At 44.8% G+C, this 24,826-nt stretch overlaps 1 protein-coding gene across 1 annotated transcript in view; it reads right to left on the bottom strand.

Annotated features, from left to right (window-relative positions):
• The window catches only part of ric8a (RIC8 guanine nucleotide exchange factor A), a 68,021-nt gene that overhangs the window by 9,723 nt on the left and 33,472 nt on the right, over nt 1-24,826 (bottom strand). The window contains exons 5-6 of the mRNA XM_073049986.1: nt 17,116-17,266; nt 3,368-3,463 (exon numbers count right to left, since the gene is read on the bottom strand). Coding sequence (XP_072906087.1) covers nt 3,368-3,463; nt 17,116-17,266 — 247 coding nt within the window. The remainder of the gene's footprint in view (nt 1-3,367; nt 3,464-17,115; nt 17,267-24,826) is intronic.

Raw genomic sequence — 24,826 nt, 5'->3', positions numbered from 1 at the left:
AGAAAAAGCAGGATCTCCTCCCCGTGGCCACCCATTTTAATTCCACTTCCCATTCCCATATATCCATCCATGGCTTCTTCCACTGTCATGATGAGGACACACTTAGGTTGGAGGAACAACCCCTTCTATTATGTTTAGGTAGCCTCCAACCTGATAGCATGAACATCGATTTCTCAAACTTCCAGTAATGCCCCCACCCACCTTTCACCATTTCTCATCCCCTTTTCCCTCTCTCACCTTATCTCCTATTGCCTCCTTCTGGTGCTCCTTCCCCCCTTTTCTTTCTTCCACAGTGATCTCATTGAAACCTACCAAATGGTGAAAGGCCTTAATGTGTGTGGAGAGGATATTTCCCAAGGTGGGAGAGTCTAAGACAAGAGGACACAGCCTCAGAATGGAGGGGCATCCTTTAAGAATAGAGTTGAGGAGGAATTTCTTTTGAGAGTGGTTAATTTGTGGAATTCTTTGCCACAGGCAGCTGTGGAGGCCTAGTTTTATGTATATTTAAGGCAGAGGTTGATAGATTCTTGATTGGTCGGGGCATGAAGGGATATGGGGAGAAGGATTGGCCATGATTGAATGGTGGAACAAATTCGATGGACCAGATAGCCTAATTCTGCTTTTATGTCTTATGGTCTAAGGTAGGAGATTGGGGTTGAGAGGAAAATTGGATCAGCCAAGATGAAATGGCAGAGCAGTCTTGATGTGCCAAATGGCCTAATTCTGCTCCTATATCTTATGGTCTTATGGTCTAAACATAAACCAGGAAACTATATGCCAGTGAGTCTGTCATCAATTGTGGAAGGTTATTGGAAGGGTTTCTAAGGGATCAGATATATGAGTATTTGGATAGGCATGGACTGATTAAGGATAGTCAATATGATTTTGTGCATGGTAGGTCATGTCTAACCAATCTTATAGAGTTTTTCATGGAAATTACCAGGAAAGTGGATGATAGCAAGGCAGTGGATGTTGTCTACATGGACTTTAGCAAAGCACTTGACAAGGTCCCGCATGGGAGGCTGGTCAAGAAGGTTCAGTCACTTGGCATTCAAGATTAGGTAGTAAATTGGATTAGACATTAGCTTTGTGGGAGAAGCCAGAAAGTGATAGTTGACGGTCGCTTCTCTGACTGGAGGCCTGTGACTAATGGAGTGCCGCAGGGATCGATGCTGAGTCCGTTGTTGTACGTCATCAATATCAATGATCTGGATAATAATGTGGTTAACTGGATCAGCAGATCTGTGGATGACACCAAGATTGGGGATGTAGTGAACAGTGAGGAAGACAATCAAAACATGCTGTGGGATCTGGATCAGCTGGAAATATGAGCTGAAAATGGCAGATGGAATTTACATGTGCAAGGTGTTGCACTTTGGTAGGTAGGTCTTCACAGTGAATAGTAAGGCATTGAGTAGTGTGACAGAAAGGGAGCTGGGAATACAGGTCCAGAATTTGTTGAAAGTGGTATTGCAGGTAGACAGAGCAACACACACAAAATGCTGCAGGAACTCAGTAGGCCAGGCAGCATCTAGGAAAAGAGTACAGTCAACATTTTGGGCTAAAACTCTTCGGCAGGACTGGAGAAAAAGGCTAGGGAGTAGTATTAAAAGGTGAGAGTGGGGAGAGAGAAATTCAAGGTGATCGGTGGAACCTGGAAGGGGGAGGACGAAGTAAAGAGCTGGGAAGTTGATGGGTGAAAGAGGTAGAAGGCCACGGAAGCAAGAGAAAGGGGAGGAGCATCAGAGGGAGGCAATGGACAGGCAAGGAGATAAGGTGAGAGAGGGAAAAGGGGATGGGAAAGGAGGTGAAGGAGGAAGGGTGGTGGGCACTACCAGAAGTTTGAGAAATCGATGTTCATGCCATCAGATTGGAGGCTACCCCAACAGAATACAAGTTGCCACTCCTCCAACCCAAATGTGGCTTCATCACAACAATAGAGAAGGCCATGGATTGACATATCAGAATGGGAATGGGAAGTGGAATTAAAATGGGTGTCCGCTGGAAGATCCCGCTTTTTCTGGTGGACAGATCATAGGTGCTTGACAAAGTGGTCTCCCAATCTACTTCAGGTCTCACCAAAAAATAGGAGGCCACACCGGGAGCACCGAACACAGTATGTGATCCCAACAGACTCAAAGGTAAAGTGTTGCTTCACCTGGAAGGACTGTTTAGGGCCCTGAATGGTAGTGAGGAAGGAGTTGTAGGGGCAGATGTAGTACTTGTTCTGCTTGCAAGGATAAGGGAAATCAGTGGGGAGGGACGAACGGACAAGGGAGTCACTTAGGGAGCAATGCCTGCGGAAAACAGAAAGTGGGTGGGGGGGGGAAGGTCTGCTTAGTGGTGGAATCCTGTTGGAGGTGGCAGAAGTTTTGGAAAATTATGGGCTGGGTGCAGAGGCTGGAGGGGTAGTAAGTGAAGACAAGAGGAACCCTATCCTTGGTAGGGTGGAGGGAGGATGGGGTAAGAGCAGATGTGCATGAAATGGAAGAGATGTGGGTGAGGGCAACATTGATGGTGGAGGAAGGAACGGCCCTTTCTTTGGAAAAGGAAGTCATCTCCTTCATTCTAGAATGAGAGCAGATATGGCAGAGATGGAGGAATTGAGAGAAGGGGATGACATTTTTACAAGCTTTTACAAGATGGATGGTGGTATGAGGTATAGTCCAGGTAGCTGTGAGAGTCCATGAGTTTATAACAGACATCAGTGGATAAGCTGTCTCTGGAGATAGAGACAGTGAGATCAAGAAAGGGGAGGGAGGTATCAAAAAAAGACCAGATAAATTTAAGGGCAGGGTGGAAGTTGGAGGCAAAGTGGATGAAGTCCAGGAGTTCAGCATGGGTGCAGGAAGCAGCACTAATGAAGTCATTGATGTAGTGTAGGAAAATTACTGGACCGTCACCAGTGTAGGCTTGGAGCATAGGCTGTTCCACGTAGCCAACAGGCAGGCAGGCATAGCTGGGACCCCATGCGGGCACCCATAGCTACACCTTTTGTTTGAATGAAGTACCGTCCCAGTTGGGAGTGAGCAGTTTAAATGGCTTTGGCATAGACTAGATGGCCCAAAGAGCCTGTTTCTGTGCAGTACCTTTCTATTACTATGTGAATGAAGGCAGATGGTCGGATTGGACCTGATAGGCCAAATGGCCTGTTTCTCTGCTGCGAGGTCCAAACCCTCCTCGGCATCAACCTAGTAACCTAATCCCTAGCAACAGCCCCACACAAGTTACAGTTACAGCCACAGTGACAGACAACATTTGTGCCCAAGACACACACACAGCCCCACGATGGCTAGAGCACAGATCGTAAATGTCCACAATGAGAGATGATGGGACGAGATCAGGCTTGGCTCTAGGGGACACCTACCTGCATTCTGAGGAACTTCCTGGTCTCCCGGTGACCTCTGGCACTCTGCGTCAGTAAGTTGAGAACAGGGGTCACTGTCTCCTTCAAACGGTGTCCCTGTAAAAGGAAAAGTTATTTCCTGGTTATTCTGGAAAGGAGAACACGGACACCCAAAAGCTCGTGGGCTGCGAACAAACATTCCAGAGAAACCACTGGTGATTCCAGCCCTTGACCACACCATAAGCTGTCACATCTCTCCCTGAGCAACATTCACACTTTGGGGACGGCACGACCACACCAGGTCACTGTTGAGTCACTTGCTCTCTTTTCAAAAATCAGTTTATTGCACATTACAATTCTACAATACAATAAACAACAGGCACAACAACAATGACTAACACGATCTAAATTAAAAAGTTCCCATCCCGATCTAGAATTACACTTCTCCCTTACAGTGCCCACATACACACCCCAGAACACTGACAGGCAGTCAGCCTGGGTGGTTTGTTCTCCGCAGTCCATCTCCAAGTCCCATGGATGGCCAACCTGGCCAGCCTCAGGAGCAAGTTTGTTTGGACATCCTCCTCCCTCACCCCTCCCCCAAATACTGGATGACAACTATGAAGAGGGTGCAACCAGAAGGCGAGGAGCAGCACCTGTAGATATGCCAATAGGTCATTTCCAGCCCAGGTGACAGGAGGTGGGAGATCCATGTACAATTTAATGAGTTTATATCTGTAGCAGCTTTCACCACAGATCCCTGATGTCTTGGGATTGGTTGACGGGTGCTGAGTCACTAATGGTCGCGTGATCTGGCGACTCTCCTGGATCTTGGGCTGGAGTTAGTAGGGTTCATCCCTCCAACAATAGCACAGCTGTGCTGAGTTTGGACTTGAATCCAGGAAGTCAAGAACCCTGTATGGCATCATCTCTCACTGCAGTGACCCACAGCGCAGACCCTGACACCGAGTTCATTCAGATTTGAGGTTGGTGGGTTTCTGGACATTAAGGATACATGATAGTGCAAGGGGTTGGTGCTGAGGTTGGAGATTCACAATGGTCTGGAGAATATTGGAGCAGACATAACTAGAACTGTACAGCACAGTACAGGCCCTTCAGCCTATCATCTCTGTGCTGAACATGATGCCAATTCAACTAATCCCATCTGCCTGGCCGAGGTCCATTCATGACCCGTTCATGTCGTTGGCTAAAAGCTTTTTAAGCACCAATATCATACCTACTTCCTCACCTCCCCTGGCAGCACGCTCCAGACCCCCACCCCAAGAGGAGCATTGCCCCTCTCTCTGCCCCTCATACCTGACAGTTCCACCCTGGGAGAAAGACATCGATACCCATTAATCCAGACAATATGGATGCACAACAGTCTGGAGCAGTTTCTTATGCTCTACCCAGGAGCATAAGAAACTGCAGAGAGCTGTGGGCTCATCTCAGCACACCACAGAAACCAGCCTCTCCCCCCCACCCCCATGGAGTGATACACATCAGGGAGGTGGTACAGGAGCCTGAAGACACACTCAACATTTCAGGAAGAGCATCCGCCCCTCTGCCATCAGATTTCTGAATAGACAATAAACCCATGTATACTACCTTGGTATTTTTCCTCACTTTTTGCTTTACTTATTGGATCAATGGTTCCATTTAAGAGACTCCTGGACAGGTATATGGAGCTTAGAAAAATAGAGGGCTACGGGTAACCCTAGGTAATTTCTAAAGTAAATGCATGCTCGGCACAGCATTGTGTGCTGAAGGGCCTATATTGTGCTGTAGGTTTTCTATGTTTCAATGTTTCTATGGTCTACAGTACACCAAAAACTAACTGTACACTCCAACATTTTGACATCCCATGGGTTCTCTCTCACTCACTAACAAGGGACAGATAGATATCACTCCTTCCACAGTGAGAGGGGGGACAAACAGTTGCTGTTTCGATGTTATCGTCAGTCTGAAGGGTTGCTTTTTATCTTGAGTTTCCCAACTCAAGAACTGGCAGCAAACTAATGGTGTTCCATAGGGGGTCTGTGTTAGGATTACTTCTTCTTAGTTATATGTCCATAATTTGGATGAAAGAACTGACGGCTTTGTGGTCAAGTTTATGGACGATACAAAGATAAGTGGAAGGCCAGATAGTTTTCAAGAAGCCGGAAGGCTACAGAAGGACTTAGGCAGATTAGGAGAATGGGCAAAGAAATTACAGATGGAATACAGTGTCAGGAAGTGTATAGTCATGCCCTTTGGGAGAAGAAATGGACTATTTTCCTCATGGAGAGAAATTCTAAAATCTGAGGTGCAAAGGGAATTGGGAGACCTCATGCAGAATTCCCTGAGGGTTAATTTGCAGGTTGAATTGGTGGTGTGGAAGGCAAATGCGATGTTAGCATTCACTGAGCTACAGAAAAGTGCACATCTTCAGCCCACCTTGTTCATGCTGAACCATTTAAACAGCCTAATGTCATCGACCTGCACTGGGACCATAGCCCTCCATATCCCCACCACCCACGTACCTTCCAAACTTCTCTGAAATGTTGAAATCGAGCTTGCATGCAAAACTTGCAATAGCAGCTCATTCCATACTCTCACGACTCTCAGAATGAGGTTTCCCCTCATGTTCCCTTTCCTTTCACCCTTAACCCTTGACCTCTGATTGTAGTCCCACCCAACATCAGTGGAAAAAGCCTGCTTGCATCTACTCTATCTGTACCCCTCAATTTTGTATACCTCTATCAAATTTCCTCTCAATCTTATACATTCTGAAAAATAAAGTCCTAACAGATTCAATCTTTCCTTGTAACTCAGGTCCTCCAGGCCCAGTAACATCCTTGAAAATTTTCTCATTCATCTTTCCAGTGGTAAGTGCACACAATTAGGCCTTACCAATGTCTTATGCAACTTCAACATAACATTCCATCTCCTGTACTCAGTGCTTCGATTTATGAAGGCCAATGTGCCGAAAGCTTTCATTACGATCCTTTCTACCTGTGACACCACTTTCAACAGCCGGCTGGTGGCACAGTGGCATCAGCGTCAGACTTTGGAAGCGAAGGCTCCCAAGTTTGAACCCAGACGGCCCCCTGGGCACGCTTTCCATCTGTGCTGAGTTGATCGTCGAGCTCGCCACTCAGCCTCGTAAAAAAAAACAAGGGTCGAGTCAGGAACGTTCATACCATGACCCAGTTAATCCGAAAGGAAACCAATCCTGACACTACGCGCCAGACAAGAATGGCCGACTGTCTGGTGTGACAAGCTATGAAATGACCACTTTCAACATATTATGGACCTGTATTCTCAGATCCTTCTGTTCAACCACGCTCCTGAATGTCCTATCGCTCACTGTGTAAGACCTACCCTGGTTGATTCTACTGAAGTGCAACATCTTGCACTTGTTTGCAATAAATTCCATCTGCTTTCTTTCAAGCTAGACCAGATCCCACTGAAAGCCATGACAGCCTTCCTTGCAATCCACTACACCCCTAATCTTGCAATCATCCACAAAATTGCTGATCTGGAAAAAACACATCATCATCCAGATCATTGATATTGATGACAAATAACAACAGATTCAGCACTCATCCCTGCACCAATCCACTAGTCGCAGGCCTCCAGTTAGAGAGATAACCCTCTACTATCACTCTCTGGCTTCTCCCACAAAGCCAATTTACTACCTTATTTTGAATGCAAGCAACTGAAGCTTCTTGACCAACCTCCCATATGGGACCTTGTCAAATGCCTTGCTAAAGTCCATATAGACAACAACCACTGCCTTACCTTCATCAATTTTCCCAGTAACTTCCTCAAAAAAAGATCGTTTACACAAGACCTACCACACACAAAGCCATGCTGACTATCTTTAATCATTCCCTGTCTATCCAAATACTTACATATCCGGTCCCTCAGAACACCTTCCAATAACATTCCCACTACTGATGTCAGGCTCACCAGCCTCTAGTTTCCAGGATTATTTTTAGAGTCTTTCTTGAACAGAGTCTATAGAAGTGCAGCAAAGCAGCATCAGCTTCATGAACCCTATACGCATTTCAAAGGAGGATGTGTTTGCTGTCCTGAGATAAATTAGGTGGATAAATCCCTAGGGCCTAGCTGAGGTATTTAACTTGTCCTTAGTGATAGAGTTCCAGTCAGTATTTGGAAAGTTAAAATCACTTACTATAACAGCGTTATGTTTCTTCCAACAGTCTGCGGTCTCTCTGCAAATTTGTTCCTCTAAATACCTTGTACTGTTGGATGGTCTGTATTACAGCCCCATTAATGTGGTCATACCTTTATTTCTCAGTCTCACCCACAATGAGAGGACTACAATATAAAAGCAAGGATGTAACATTGAAGCTTTATAAAGCACTGGTAAGGCTTCAGTTCGAATATTGTGAGCAGTTTGGGGCCTATTATCTTTGAAAGGATGTGCTGACATTGGAGAGGGTTCAAAGGAGGTTTACAAAAATTATTCCAGGATTGAAAGGCTTGTCATACGAGGAGCATTTGATGGCTCTGGGCCTCTACTGACTGGAATTCAGAAGAATGAGGAGTGACCTCATTGAAACCTATCAAATGTTGAAAGGCCTCGATAGAGTGGATGTGGAGAGGATGTTGCCTCTGGTGCAGGAGTCAAAGACCAGAGGACACAGCCTCAGAATAGAGGGACATCCTTTTAGAACAGAGATGAGAAGGAATTTCTTTAGCCAGAGAATGGTGAATCTGTGGAATTCGTTGCCACAGGTGGCTGTGGCAGCCAACTCTTCATATATATTTAAGGTAGAGTTTGATAGATTCTTGATTAGTTGGAGCATGAAGGGATATGAAGAGATGGCAGGAGGGTGTCGCTGAGAGGGGAAATAGATCAGGCATGATGAAATGGCGGAGCAGACTTGATGGGCCAAATGGAGGTTGGTGACTACTGGTGTTCCACAAGAATCTGTTCTAGGGCCCTTTGTGATTTTTATAAATAACATGGATGAGGAAGTGGAAGGATGGGTTTGTAAGTTTGCAGATGACATGAATATTGGAGGAGATGTGCATAGTGTAGAAGGTTAAGGAGTATTTTACAACCATCTTCACTTTGGAAGACACTAGCAGGATGGCAGAGATTGAGTGTCAGGGGACAGAACTGAAGTAGCCGCCACTACTACAGTGAAGGTGCTTGGGAAACTGAAAAGTCTGAAGGTAGATACAGTAAGTCACCTGCACCAGATGGACTATACCACAGAGTTCAGAAAGAGGCAATTGAAGAGATTGTGGATGTATTTGTAATCATCAAGAATCACTAAATTCTGGAATGGTTCCGGGGACTGAAGATCAAAAGGACAGGCAGGAAGGCAAAGGTGGTGCTGTGGTTCTGTTGGTAAGAGATGGAATTACATATTTAGAAAGAGTTGACAGAGAGTCAAAGAGAGGTAGAGCAGAGATGGCTGAAGTTTCTGGGAATCGTTCACAATGTGCAGGATAGATATGTCCCACAGAAGTAGTTCTCAAATGGCAGGGCAAGACAACCATGTCTGACAAGGCATGTTAAGGATTGTATAAAAGCCAAGTAAAATGCATATAAGGTAGCAAAAGTAAATGGGAAGCTGGTGATTAGGAAACTTTTAAAATCCATCAAAAGGCAACTAAAAAACCTATAAGGGAAAAGATGAAATATGAGTGTAAACTAGCCAGTAATATGAAGCATTTTAACAAAAGTTTTTTTAAAGTTATATAAAGAGTAAAGGGGAGGTGAGAGTTGATATTGGGTCACTGGAAAATGATGCTGGTGAGGTAGTAATGGGGGATAATGGGAATTTTGCATTAGTCTTCACTGTGGAAGACACTAGCAATGTGCCAGAGGTTTATGAGGGTCACAGAGCAGGAGTGAGTGCCATTGCTATTACAAAGGAAAAAGTGCCAGGCAAACTGAAACGTCTTAAGGTGGATAAGTCACATGGACTACATCACAGACTGGTTGCTGAAGAGATAATGGATGCATTGATCATGATCTTTCAAGAGTCACTTGATTCTGGCATGGTCCCGGAAGACTGGATTATTGCAAATGTCACTCCACTCTTTAAGAAGGGAGCAAGACAAAAGAAAATAAATTATAGGCCAGTTAACTTAACATCAGTGTTGGAGTCTATTATTATGAGGTTTCAGGGTACTAATGATAAAATAAGTCAAAGTCAGCATGGTTTCTGTAGAGGGAAATCTTGCCTGATAAATCTGTTAGAGTTCTTTGAGGAAGTAACAAGCAGGGTAGACAACGGAGAGGCAGTGGTTGTCATTTACTTGGATTTTCAGATGGCACTTGATAAGATGCCTCACATGAGGCTGCTTAACAAGATAAAATCCTATGGCATTACAGGAAAGATACTGGCATGGATAAAGGAATGGCTGTTAGGCAGGAGGCAGCAGGTAGGAATAAATGAGGCCGTTTATTTGGTTGGCTGCCAGGGATGGTTTACACCTGAACTGGAGCGGTACTAACATTCTTGCAGGGAAGTTTGCTACTGCTTCTTGGGGGGGGGGGGGGGGGGTTAAACTAAATTTGCAGGGGGCGGGGATCCAGAATGTGAGATAGGATAGCGAGAGGAAGAATAAAGGACAGGTGGGGACTACACGGTTCCGGAATATTAAGTGTGTAGTAGAGAAAGGTGAGGCAGAACAAGTGATAAGGAGGACACATGTACAGAGGGATGGTCTGACGGAACATGAAGTTAAATGTGTTTAAAGAATAAGTAAATTTAGGAAGGACAACAAAATTCTAGGGGCGTATAGCCCGATGGGAGTTCGGGGAGCTGGGTTAAGCACAATAGGCAGCGATTCAAACAGAGAGAGGAGAAATGGGTTAAAAATTCTATATCTGAATGCACGAAGTGTCAGAAATAAGGCGGATGAGCTTGAAGCCCAGGTGCGAATGGGTAACTATGATGTTGTTGGGATAACGGAGACATGGCTGCAGGGAGATCAGACCTGGGAAATGAATGTACAAGGGTATACGTGCTATTGTAGGGACAGAAATGTGGGCAGAGGGGGTGGGGTGGCCCTGTTGGTGAGGAATGAAATTCAGTCCTTTGCAAGGGGGGACATAGGGTCAGGAGAAGTAGAGTCTGTGTGGATAGAACTGAGGAACAGTAAGGGCAAAAGGACCCAAATGGGTGTTGTCTACAGGCCACCAAACAGTAGCATGGATATTGGGTGCAAGTTGAATAGGGAGTTAACATTGGCATGTGGCAAAGGTAATGTCGCAGTAGTTATGGGGGATTTCAACGTGCAGGTGAACTGGGAGAATCAGGTTGGTGCTGGACCACAGGATAGGGAGTTTGTAGAGTGCCTACGGGATGCATTCTTGGAACAGCTTATATGAGAGCCGACCAGGGACAAGACTATTCTGGATTTAGTGTTATGTAATGAACAGGATTTGATAAGCGATCTTGCAGTAAAGGAGCCATTAGGAGGTAGTGATCATAATGTGATAAGCTTTTATCTGCAATTTGAGAAGGATAAGGGCAGCTCGGAGGTGTCAGTGTTGCAGATGAACAGGGGAAACTATGGAGCCATGAGGGAGGAGCTGGCCAAAGTTGACTGGACGGATAGCCTAGCAGAAAAGACAGTGGAACAGCAATGGCAGGTATTCTTGGGAATAATGCACAAGGTGCAAAATCAGTTCATCCCCCAGAGAAGGAAGGATTCAAAGGGGGGAAAGGGGCCACAGTGGTTGACAAAGGAAGTCAGAGATTGCATAGCATTAACAAAAAAGGAAGTATGACAGAGCTAAGGTGAGTGGGAGGACAGATGATTGGGAAGTTTTTAAGTAACAACAGAACTTAACTAAAAAGACAATACGGGGCGAAAAAATGAGGTACGAACACAAGCTAGCCAGGAATATAAAGGAAGATAGCAAAAGCTTTTTTAGGTATGTGAAGAGAAAGAAGATAGTTAAGAACAATGTTGGGCCCTTGAAGAATGAATTGGGTGAAATTGTTATGGAAAACAGAGAAATGGCAGAAGAATTTAATGAGTACTTTAGATCTGTTTTCACTAAGGAAGACACAAGCAATCTCCCAGATGTATGGATGGGCCAAGGACATAGGGTAACAGAGGAAATGAAACAGATTGACATTCGGAAGGAAACGGTGATGAGAAGACTGATGGGACTGAAGGCTGACAAATCCCCAGGTCCAGATGGTCTGCACCCTAGGGTACTAAAGGAGGTGGCCCTGGAAATTGTGGATGCATTGGTAATCATTTTCCAATGTTCCTTAGATTCAGGATCAGTCCCTGAGGATTGGAGAATGGCTAATGTTATCCCACTTTTTAAGAAAGGAGGGAGGGAGAAAACAGAGAACTATCAACCTGTCAGCCTGACATCGGTGGTGGGGAAGATGCTAGAGTCCATTATTAAGGATGAAATAGTGGCATATCTAGATAGCAGTGATAGGATTGGGCCGAGCCAGCATGGACTTACCAAGGGTAAATCATGCTTGACTAATCTGTTGGAGTTTTTCGAGGAGGTAACCAGGAAGTTAGACGGGGGGAGATCCAGTGGATGTAGTGTACCTCGATTTTCAGAAGGCATTTGATAAGGTCCCACATAGAAGATTGGTGGGTAAAATCAAAGCTCAGGGCATCGGGGGGAAGGCATTGACATGGATAGAGAACTGGTTGGCAGATAGAAAGCAAAGGGTAGCGGTGAATGGGTGTTTCTCGGAATGGCAGGTGGTGACTAGTGGGGTGCCACAGGGCTCGGTATTGGGACCACAGCTGTTTACCATTTACGTTAACGATTTGGATGAAGGCATAGAAAATAACATCAGCAAATTTGCTTATGATACTAAGCTGGGTGGCAGTGTGACATGTGATGAGGATGTTAGGAGAATTCAGGGTGACTTGGATAGGCTGGGTGAGTGGGCAGATACTTGGCAGATGGCGTTTAATGTGAATAAGTGTGAGGTTGTCCATTTTGGGAGTAAGAACAGGAAGGCAGATTATTATCTGAACGGTGTAGAGTTGGGTAAGGGAGAAATACAAAGAGATCTCGGAGTCCTTGTTCATCAGTCACTGAAGGTGAATGAGCAAGTGCAGCAGGCAGTGAAGAAGGTTAATGTAATGTTGGCCTTTATTACAAAGGGAATTGAATACAAGAGCAAGGAAATCCTCTTGCATTTGTACAGGGCCCTGGTGAGACCACACCTGGAGTATTGTGTACAGTTTTGATCTCCAGGGTTAAGGAAGGACATCCTGGCTGTAGAGGAAGTGCAGCGTAGATTCACGAGGTTAATTCCTGGGATGTCTGGACTGTCTTACGCAGAGAGGTTAGAGAGACTGGGCTTGTACATGCTAGAATTAAGGAGATTGAGAGGGGATCTGATTGAAACATATAAGATTATTAAGGGATTGGACAAGATAGAGGCAGGAAATATGTTCCAGATGCTGGGAGAGTCCAGTACCAGAGGGCATGGTTTGAGAATAAGGGGTAGGTCATTTAGGACAGAGTTAAGGAAAAACTTCTTCTCCCAGAGAGTTGTGGGGGTCTGGAATGCACTGCCTCGGAAGGTAGTGGAGGCCAATTCTCTGGATGCTTTCAAGAAGGAGCTAGATAGGTATCTTATGGATAGGGGAATCAAGGGATATGGGGACAAGGCAGGAACCGGGTATTGATAGTAATTGATCAGCCATGATCTCAAAATGGCAGTGCAGGCTCGAAGGGCCGAATGGTCTACTTCTGCACCTATTGTCTATTGACTAGTGGTATTCCTTAGGGAGTCAGCATTGGGGCCACTACTTTTCACATGGTTTGTCAATGATTTGGATAATGGAAATGTTGGCTTTATCACAAAGTTTGCAGATGATACAAAGTTAGGTGGAGGGGTAGGTAGTGCTGAGGAAGCAATGCAATTGCAACAGGACTCAGACAAATTGGAAGAATGGGCAAATAAGTGGCAGATGGAATACTTGTACGTGGGGGGTTGGGAAATGTATGATAATGCATCTTGGCGAAAGGAACAATAATGCAGACTTGGGAGTCCTCGTTCAAGAGTCCTAGAAGGTTACTTTACAGGTTGAGTCTATGGTTAAGGTGGCAAATGCAATTTTGGCATTTATTTCAAGGTGAATAGAATATAAAAACAAGGAGATAATGCTGAGCCTTTATAAGACACTAGTCAGGCAGCACTTGGGAGTACTGTCAACAATTTTGGGCCCTATATCTCAGCAAGGACATGTTGGCGGGGCAAGTTAAGATGATGCTAAACGATGACTTCTTTCCTTGCATCTTCAGAAACAGATTTATTTCTATCTTTGATATCTCTTTTTTTCCCTTTTCGAGGTTCCTTTGAAGACCATGACCTGGAGATACGCTCTGACTTTGGTTCTTTGCATTAATGCGACCCGCTCTCAGAGACTCATGAGCAGCCGCTCTTTGATATCCCAAGGGCACAGCCTGGAGGACAAGCACACTTCAGGGTTCCAGGATTTCGTGGCTCTGGAGATGTGCTGATTCTAGCCGGTGCCCCAGACTGAAGCACAATGGAAGAATACGGAACATTGGAACAGCGGGTTAGCTGCCGGAGGGTGTGTGTCTGGAGACCTGTGCCTTTTTGATGCCGACTCTCTGGGTGCAGAGCTCAGAAAAAGCGAGTCAGACTTTTAACATCATACATCAGTCTCTCCCCTCTCGCCGTGAAGCGGGAACACCTCTTAGTCCCTTGTTATGGAGAGAGTCTGTGGTGTATTGAATTATTGGGAGAATGAGTAGTCTTTGTAGTACTGCAAGTTTGTGTCTTTATTGATGCTTTGCTGCAAGCTTTAGTGCTTGGTGGAGGGGGCTGATGGAGTAGGGGGTGTCATTGCCTTGCTGCTGCTTGTGCGTGGGTGGGAGCTTTGGGGTTCTAACATTGTAACGGTTATTCATTCTTTGGGGTACTTATCCGTTCTCAAGGATGTTTGTGAAGAAAAAGTATTTCAGGATATATATTGTATACCTTTCTCTGACATTAGTTACACCTATTGAAACCTACTGTCATTGGGGAGTCCAGAGGAGATTCATGAGGATGAATCTGGGAATGAAGGATCTGGAGAGGATGTTTCCTATGGTGGGGGTATCCAGAACTAGAGGGCACAGCCTCAAAATTGAGGGGCGACCATTTAGAACAGAGGTAAGGAGGAATTTTTTTTAGCCAGAATAGTGAACCTGTGGAATGCTCTGCCACAGACTGCGATAGAGGCCAAGTCCGTGGGTATATTTAAGGCAGATGATCATTTCCTGATTGGTCAGGGCATCAAAGGGTATGGCAAGAGTGCTTGTGTATGGGGTTGAGTGGGATCTGGGATCAATCACGATGGAATAGCAGAGCAGACCCGATGGGCTGAATGGTCTAATCCTGCTCCTATGTTTTATGGCCTTATGGACTGAAAAATTGTTAATGTCACTCCAATCTTTAAGGTAGGGAGGCAGAAGAAAGCAAATAATTTGCCAGTTAGTCTGACTGCAGTGGTTGGGAAAACGTTGGAGTGCATTTTTACAGATTAAGTTTCGGGGGTACTTGGAACAGATGATAAAATAGGCCAAAGTCACCATGGTTTCCTTAAGGGAAAATCTTTCCTAACAAGTCTGTTGGAATTCTTTAGGGAATTAACAGGCAGGATAGACAAAGGAGAACAGTAGATGTTGTTCACTTGTACTTTCAGAAGGCCTTTGACAAGGTGCCATAGATGAGGCTACTTAACAAGTGCCCAAGGCGTACAGGAAAGATAATAGCGTGGATACAAGATTGGCTGACTGGAAGGAGGGAATGACTGGGAATAAAGGGAGCATCTTCTGATTAACTGCTGGAGATTAATGGTGTTCCACCTGGGTCAATATTGGGACCGCTTCTTTTTATGTTGATATGGATGATATGGAAGTCAATGATATGGATGATGGAAGTGAAGATGTTATGACCATGGTTGAGGAGGATGTGAAGATAGGTGGAGGGTAGTGTTGAGGAAGCAGGGAGTTTACAAAAGGACTTGGACAGATTAGGAGAATGGACAAAGAAGTGGCAAATGGAATAGACTGTTGGAAAGTGTATGGTCATGCACTTTGATAGAAGGAATAAAGACATAGACTATTTACTAATGGGGGAGAAAATTCAAAAAATCAGGGGTAAAGGGACCTTCATTAGGATTCCCGAAAGGTTAACTTGCAGGTTGAGTCAGTGGTAAGGAAGGCAAATGCAATATTAGCACTCATTTCGAGAGCACTAGAATATAAGAGCAAGGATGTAATCCTGAGGCTTTATAAGGCATTGGTGAAATCGCACTTGGAGTATTGAGAGCAGATTTAGGCCTCTTATCCAAGAAAAGTGAGGAGGCTCACAAGAATGATTTCTGGAATGAAAGGACTAATGTAAGGCAAGGAAGAGCATTTAATGGCTCTGGGCCTGTACCTTGCTGGAGTTTAAAAAATGGGGGGGGGGGGGGGAGCGAGTGGAATCTCATTGAAATCTATTGAATATTAAAAGACCTAGAACAGAGATGAAGAGGATGCTCTTTAGCCAAAGGCTAGTGAATCTATGGAATTCACTGCCGTAGATGACTGTGGAGTCCAAGTCATTAGTTATATTTGAACCAGAGGTTGATAGTCAAGGCATCAAAGGTTACAGGGAGAAGACAGGAGAATATGGTTGAGAGGGATAATAAAGCAGTCTTGATGGAATAGCAGAGGAGAGTTTAGAAGCAGAATCGGAATCAGGTTTATTATCACTGGCACGTGATGTGAAATTTGTTAACTTAGTGGCAGCAGTTCAATGTAATACATAATACAGAAGAAACAACAGTAATAATAATAAATAATTAAATCTTATTCAGTATACTTTATACAGTATACATACTGAATAGATTAAAAATCGTGCAAATAAAACAGAAATACTATATATTTTTTTAAAAAGTGAAGTAGTGTCCAAGGGGTCAATGTTCATTTAGGAATCGGATGGCAGAGGGGAAGGATTTGATGGGCCAAATGGCCTAATTCTGCTCCGATACCTTACAGTCCAAGCATGAAGTAATACATTCTGGAAGGTTAAACTGGAAGGCAAAATAGAGAGTTAATGGCAGGATTCTCAGCAGTGTGAAGGAAGAGGAGGGATCTTGGGATCAATGTCTGTAGTTTCCTCAAAGTCAAGTTGATAGAGTGGTTAAGAAGGTGTATGGAGCGTTTGCCTTCACTTGTTGGGGGATCAAGTTCAAGAGCTGCAAGATAATATTGCGACTCTATAAACCCCTGCATAGACTACACTTGGAATACTGTGTTCAGTTCAGTTTGCCTCATTATAGGAAGAATTGGGAAGCTTTAAAGAGGGTGCAGAGGAGGTTTACTAGGATGCTGCCTGGATCTGAGAGTATTTCTTATGAGGAAAGCTTAAGTAATCTAGGGCTGTTCTCATTGGAGTGAGGGAGGATGAGAGAGTGGAAATAGCTAATATGAGGAGACATAATCTTAAGGTGATTGGAGGAAAGTATAGGGAGGATGCTAGGGGTAATATATTTTTACACAGTGAGTAGTAACTGTATGGAAAGGTGGTGGTAGAGGAAGGTACATTAGGAGCATTTAAGAGACTCCTAGATAGGTACACGGATGTTAGAAAACTGGAGGCCCACGTAGGAGGAAAGGATTAGATTGATCTTTAGAGTAGGTTAAAACATGGGCACACATTGTGGGCTGAAGGGCCTGTACTGTGCTGTAGAGTCCTATGTCCCATGACTGTCAGTGATAAGAATGATTGCAGGCTTACCCGGTCCACTCTCTTCTCCAGGAAATCCAGCAGTATTTCTACGGCATCCATGTTCATTCCCAGATACTCGACAGAGCTGGGCTGCACTTGGGCCAACAGCAGAACGTCCAGACACTCCAGGGGCAGGTTACCCAGTAGGTTCACTGTGTGGCTGCAGACATAACGAGTCAGGAACACCATCCGCCACCCCACATCTAAACTGTGCCTCCCCAATGTCCAAGACCACTTGTCTCACTTGCCCCCAACGTTCATCCCGTTGCCCCAAACCCCCTCCCCAATATCCAGCACAACTCACCCCCCTGGCCCCCAACATTCATCCCATTATCCCAACTCCCCCCAATATCCAGCACCACTCACTCCTCGGGCCCCCAACGTTCATCCCATTATCCCAACCCCCCTCCCCAATATCCAGCACCACTCACCCCTCTGGTCCCCAATGCTCATCCCATTGTCCCACAAACTCATCCCCACCCCCAATGTCCAACTCTGCTCGTCCCACCAGCCCCCAGTGTTCATCCTGTTGTTCCACCCCTCCCCACCCCCAATGTCCAATACCACTCATCCCACCGGCCCTCAAAATTTACCCTGTTGTTCCACACCCTCCCCCCTCCCCAGTCTCCAGTACCCCTGTGGCCATTCCCCTCAATAATTAGAATATGATTTATGGGGATGGCCTACCAGCGTGGGGGGAGCTGCACCAACTGGGTCTCTGGCATTGAGCCTGGTGCTGTAGCTTAAAAGGCAAAAGGTGGGTGGGGTGGGGAAGAGGAAGACTGCAGTAGTGATTGGTGATTCCATAGTTTGAGGAGTAAACACGAGATTCTGTGGACACGATAGAGTCACCTGGATGGTACATTGCCTCCCAGGTGCAAGGGTCAGGGACGTCCCCGACAATCTAAATGGGGAGGGTGAGCAGCCAGAAGTCTTGGAACATATTGGCACCATATGTACAAAGGAAAGGTGAGAAGGTACTGAAGAAAGAATTCAGGGCGCCAGGTAGAAAGCTGTAAAACAGGACCTCCAGGGTAGCATTTTCTAGATTGCTGCCTGTGCCATACACCAGCGAGGGTAAGAATAGGATGATTTGGCAGTTACAAGCTTAGTCAGCTCCATCATGGGCACTAGCCTCCATTGTATCCAGGACATCTTCAAGAAGCAATGCCTCAAAAAGGTGGCATCCATCATTAAGAACCCCCATCACCCAGGACATCCCTCATTCTCATTGGAGGTACAGACGCCTGAAGGCACACACTCAATGACTGAAAGATGGGGCAGTTTGTATACAAGTAGATGGAGTGTATAGCAAGACTGTCAGGAAGGTCAAGCAGATGATGGGGCAAAATTATGTAGTGGGATGGGTTGCAGTATAACAGGGAGACAAAATTGAAAAGGGTGATGAATGCAGGACTGAAGGAGTTATATTTGAATGCACGCAGTGTACACAATAAAGATACTGAATAATGGCTGAAAGAAGATTATGGTTGGGAGCTTAACATCCAAGGATACAAATTGCACTGAAAGGACAGGCAGTTAGGCAGAGGGGGAGGGATGGCTCTGTTGGTTAAAAATGAAATCAAATTATTAAAAAGGTTATATAGGACCCTTGTGGGTACAGCTAAGAAACTGCACTGATAAAGACTCTGACTGGTGTTATATACAGGCCACTGAACAGTAGCCAGAATGTAGGATATAAATTACTAATCTCCCTCCCACCATTTATCCCTGCAAGTGACCCAAGGGCTTACACATGCTCATACACCTCCTCCCTCACCTCCATTCAAGGTGCCAAATAGTCCTTCCAAGTGAGGCAGCGCTTCACCAGTGAATCTGCCCAGGTCAACTATTGTTTTCGGTGCACCCAATGCAGCCTCCTCTACATTGCCGAGACCCATTGCAAATTGGCAGATCGCTTTGTGCAGCTATCTGCTCTATTCGCCAAAGGTGGAATTTCCTGGTGGCCAAACATTTTAATTCAGGCTCCCTTTCCCATTCTAACATGGTCCATGGCCTCCTTTTGTGCCAAGATGGGGCAATCGTTAGAGTGGAGGAGCAACACCTTATATTCTACCTGGGTAACCTCTAACCTGATGGCATGAACAGCGATTTCTCCTTCCATTAAAAAAATTCTTTCCGCCTCTTCTATTCCCCTCTCTGGCCTCTTACCACATCTTACCTGCCTAGAGCTTTCCCCTTCTCCTTCCCTTTCTCCTATGGTCCACTCTCTTCTCCTTTTAGACTCCTTATACAGCCCTTTACCTTTCCCATCCACCTAGCTTCACCTATCACCTTCCAGCTAGCCTCCTTTTCCTCCCCCCACCTTTTTTATTCTGCCACCTTCCCCCTTCCTTCTCAGTCCTGAAGAAGAGTCTTCACCCAAAACATCAACTGTTAATTCTTTTTCACAGATGCTGCCTGACCCATTGAGTTCCTTTAGCATTTTGTATATTGCTCTGGATTTCCAGTATCTGCAGACTTCCTTGTGTTCACACATTACAATGGGAGATAGCAAATGCATGCCAAAAAAGTGTTACAATTGTCATGGGGATATCAATATTCAGGTAATTAGGAAAATCAGGTTTGTACTGGATGCCAGGAGTGGGAATTTCTAGAATGCCTGAGATGCCTTTTTAGTAAAGCTCATTGTTAAATTCCCTCTGTGATTCCCTTGTCCATTCCTCTGTCCCCGCTAATCTCCTTCCTGGCACTTATCCTTGTAAGCAGAAGTGCTACACTTGCCCATTCACCTCCACTCTCACCTCCATTCAGGACCCCAAACAGTCCTACGTAAGGCAAAACTTCTCTTGTGAATCTGTTGAGGTTAATTACTATATTCAATGCTCCTCTTGCAGGGGATCAGCTAATCTGGATTGGGTGTTGTGTAATCAACCAAAATTGATTAGGGAGTTTAAGGTAAAGAAACCCTTAGGAGTCAGTGATCATAATATGATAGAATTCACCCTGCAATTTGAAAAGGAGAGGCTGAAGTTAGATGTATCGGTATTACAGTGGAGCAAAGGGAATTACAGAGGCATGAGAGAGGAGCTGTCCAAAATTGATTGGAAGGGGGCAATTTCTGGGTGCAGGATATATACATCCCAAAGAAGATGTATTCTCAAGGCAGGATGATGTAACCGTGGCTGACAATGGAATTCAAAGCCAACAGAAAAGCAAAAGAGAGCGCATATAATAGAGCAAAAATTAGTGGGATGTTAGAGGATTGGGAAGCTTTCAAAATCAACAGAAGGCAACTAAAAATAAGCTATAAGGAGCAAAAAGAGAAAACAAGTAAGCAAGTTAGCAGATAATATTAAAGAGGATACAAAAAAGTTTTTTTAAATATGTAGAGTAAAAGAGAAGCGAGAATAGATACGGGACCACTGGAAAGGGATGCTGCCGAAATTATAGGCCAGTTGGCCTGATCTCACAGGTTAGTAAGATGTTGGAGTCCATTGTTAAGATTGTGGTTTTGGGGCACTTTGAGGCACATGGCAAAATAGGCCAAAATTAGTATTGTTTCCTTCAGTGAAAATCTTCGCTTGGCAAATCTGTTGGGTTTTTTTGAAGAAATAACAAGTAGGATAGACAATTGGTTAACGTTGTGTACTTGGATTTCCAGAAGGCCTTTAACAAGGTGCCACACGTGAACCTGCTTAACAACACAAGACGACCATGGTTTTATAAGAAAGTTACTAGCATGGATAAAGCGTGACTGACTGGCAGAAAGCAAAGAGTGGGAATAAAGGGAGCCTTTTCTGGTTGGCTGCCAGTGACTAGTGGAGTTCATCAGGGGTCTGTGTTGGGTCCGTTTGTTTTTTTTATGTTGATGGCTTTGTGGCCAAGTTTGTGAATGATACGAAGATCGGTGGAGGCTCAAGTAGTGTTGAGAAAGCATTAACCTGGAGAAGGACCGAAATGGATTGGGAGAATGGGCAAAGAAGTGGCAGATGGAATAGTGTCAGGAAGTGTATGATCATGCACTTTGGTAGAAGGAATAAAGGCATAGACCATTTTCTAAACAGGGAGAAAATTAGGAGTCCTCATGCAGGATTCCCTAAAGGTTAACTTACAGGTTAAGTCTGTGGTGAGGAAGGCAAATATGATGTTAGCATTCATTTCAAGAGGACTGGAATATAAAAGCAAGGATGTAATGCTGAAGCTTTATAAAGCACTGGTGACATCTCACAAAGTATTTGCAGCAGTTTAGGGCCCCTTATTTAAGGAAGTTTGTGCTAGCATTGCAGAGGACTTGGTGGAGGTTTAAGAGAATGATTGCAGGAATGAAAGGGCAATGATATATATGAGAACGTTTGATGGCTCTGGGCCTATACTTGCTGGAATTTAGATGAGCGAGTGTTGAAAGGCCTCAAAAGAGTGGAGAGGATGTTTCCTATGGTGGGAGGAGTCCAAGACCAGAGAAAGACAATCTTAAAATAGAAGCACATCCATTTAGAACAGAGATGAGAAGCTTCTTTAGCCAGAGTGGTGAATCTGTGGAATTCATTGCCACAGGCAGTTGTGGAGGTCAGGTCATCAGGCATATTTAATGTGGGGCTTGATAAGTTTTTGAGAAGTCAAAGTTTATGGGGAGAAGGCAGGAAATACATCTGCCATGGTTGAATGGCAGAGCAGAATTGACGTGCCGAATGGCCTGATTCTGCTCCTACAAGACATCGGAGCAGAATTAAGCCATTCAGCACATCTAGGCTGCTCCACCATTCCATCATAGCAGAACCCGGATCCCACTCAACCCCCATACACCCTGACCAATCAGTAAGCCCCTTGTTCAAAAAAGGTAGTAGGTATAGTCCAGGTAATTACAGACCAGTGAGCCTTACGTCTGTGGTGGGAAAGCTGTTGGAAAAGATTCTTAGAGATAGGATCTATGGGCATTTAGAAAATCATGGTCTGATCAGGGATAGTCAGCATGGCTTTGTGAAGGGCAGATCGTGCCTAACAAGCCTGATAGAGTTCTTTGAGGAGCTGACCAGGCATATAGATGAGGGTAGTGCAGTGGATGTGATCTACATGGATTTTAGTAAGGCATTTGTCAAGGTTCCACACGGTAGGCTTATTCAGAAAGTCAGAAGGCATGGGATCCAGGGATGTTTGGCAAGGTGGATTCAGAATTGGCTTGCCTGCAGAAGGCAGAGGGTCGTGGTGGAGGGTGTACATTCAGATTGGAGGGTTGTGACTAGTGGTGTTCCACAAGGATCTGTTCTGGGACCTCTACTTTTTGTGATTTTTATTAACGACAAGGATGTGGGGGTAGAAGGGTGGGTTGGCAAGTTTGCAGATGACTCAAAGGTTGGTGGTGTTGTAGATAGTGTAGAGGACTGTCGAAGATTGCAGAGAGACATTGATAGGATGCAGAAGTGGGCTAAGAAGTGGCAGATGGAGTTCAACCTGGAGAAGTGTGAGGTGCTACACTTTGGAAGGACAAACTCCAAGGCAGAGTATAAAGTAAATGGCAGAATACTTGGTAGTGTGGAGGAGCAGAGGGATCTGGGGGTACATGTCCACAGATCCCTGAAAGTTGCCTCACAGGTAGATAGGGTAGTTAAAAAAGCTTACGGGATGTTAGCTTTCATAAGTCGAGGGATAGAGTTTAAGAGACGCGATGTAATGATGCAGCTCTATAAAACTCTAGTTAGGCCACACTTGGAGTACTGTGTCCAGTTCTGGTCGCCTCACTATAGGAAGGATGTGGAAGCATTGGGAAAGGTACAGAGGAGATCTACCAGGATGCTGCCTGGTTTAGAGAGTATGGACTATAGATAGATAGATAGATACTTTATTCATCCCCATGGGGAAATTCAACTTTTTTTCCAATGTCCCATACACTTGTAGCAAAACTAATTACAAACAATACTTAACTCAGTAAAAAATATGATATGCATCTAAATCACTATCTCAAAAAGCATTAATAATAGCTTTTAAAAAGTTCTTAAGTCCTGGCGGTTGAATTGTAAAGCCTAATGGCATTGGGGAGTATTGACCTCTTCATCCTGTCTGAGGAGCATTGCATCGATAGTAACCTGTCGCTGAAACTGCTTCTCTGTCTCTGGATGGTGCTATGTAGAGGATGTTCAGAGTTTTCCATAATTATGATTATGATTATGATCAGAGATTAAGGGAGCTAGGGCTTTACTCTTTGGAGAGAAGGAGGATGAGAGGAGACATGATAGAGGTGTACAAGATATTAAGAGGAATAGATAGAGTGGACAGCCAGCGCCTCTTCCCCAGGGCACCACTGCTCAGTACAGGAGGACATGGCTTTAAGGGGAGGGAAGTTCAAGGCGGATATTAGAGGAAGGTTTTTCACTCAGAGTGGTTGGTGCGTGGAATGCACTGCCTGAGTCAGTGGTGGAGGCAGATACACCAGTGAAGTTTAAGAGACTACTAGACAGGTATATGGAGGAATTTAAGGTAGCGGGTTATATGAAAGGCAGGGTTTGAGGGTCGGCACAACACTGTGGGCCGAAGGGCCTGTAATGTGCTGTACTGTTCTATGTTCTATAAACTATCAACTTCTGCCTTAAATATATCCATGGACTTGCCTCCACTGCAGTCCATGGCAGAGTATTCCAGTTTCACTACTCTCCAACTAAAAAAATTCCCCCTTACCTCTGTTCAAAAGGGTCATCCCTCAATTTTGAGGTGGCACTTCTAGTTCTGGATACCCCCACCATAGGAAGCATCCTCTCCACATCTACCCTATCTAGTCCTTTAAACATTCAGTGGGTTGCCATGAGATCCCCATACATTCTTCTAAATTCCAGTGAGTACAGGCCCAAAGCTGCCAAACATTCCTCATATGTTAATCCCTTCATTCCTGGAATCATCCTTGTGAATCTCCTCTGGACTCTCCCCAATGGCAATCACATTCTTTCTGAGATTTGATGTCCAGAACTGTTGACAATATTCCAAGTGTGGTCTGACTAGTGTCTTATAAAGGCTCAGCATTACCTCTCTGCTTTTGTATTCTCTTCCCCTTGAAATAAATGCCAACATTGTGTTTGTCTTCTTTATTAATGACTCAACCAGTAAATTAACCTTCTGGGAGTCTTACACGAGGACGCCCAAGTCCCTCTGCACCTCTGATATTTCAACCTTCTCCCCATTTAGACAATAGTCCGTACTATTGTTCCTTTTACCAAAATGCATTATCATACATTTCCCAACACTGTTTCCCATCTGCCACTTTTTTGGACATTCTTCCAATTTGTCTAAGTCCTGCTGCAATCGCATTGTTTCCTCAGCACTACCTACCCCTCCACCTATCTTCGTATTATCCACAAACTTTGCCACAAAACCATCAATTCCATTATCTAAATAACTGACAATGTGATAACAGTGGTCCCAGTACTGACCCCCAAGGACCACTAGACAATGGCAGCCAGCCAGAAAAGGCCCCCTTTATTCTCACTCACTGCCTCCTGCCTAACAGCCATTCTTCTATCCATGCCAATATCTTTCCTGTAACAGCATAGGATTTTATCTTGTTAAGCAGTCTCATGTGTGGCTCCTTATCAAATGCCTTCTGAACATCCAAGTAAATGACATCCACTCCCTTCTCCTTTGTCCAGCCTGCTTGTTACTGCCTTGAAGGACTCTTAACAGATTTGTCAGGCTAGGTTTCCCTTTACAGAAACCATGCTGACTTTGACTTATTTTACCTTTAGTCTCCAAGTACCTCAAAACCTCATCCTTA

This window comes from Hemitrygon akajei, chromosome 6, assembly GCF_048418815.1.
Source record: "Hemitrygon akajei chromosome 6, sHemAka1.3, whole genome shotgun sequence".
NCBI classification, from domain to species: Eukaryota; Metazoa; Chordata; class Chondrichthyes; order Myliobatiformes; family Dasyatidae; genus Hemitrygon; species Hemitrygon akajei.
This window is presented reverse-complemented; position numbering and strand designations above follow the sequence as displayed.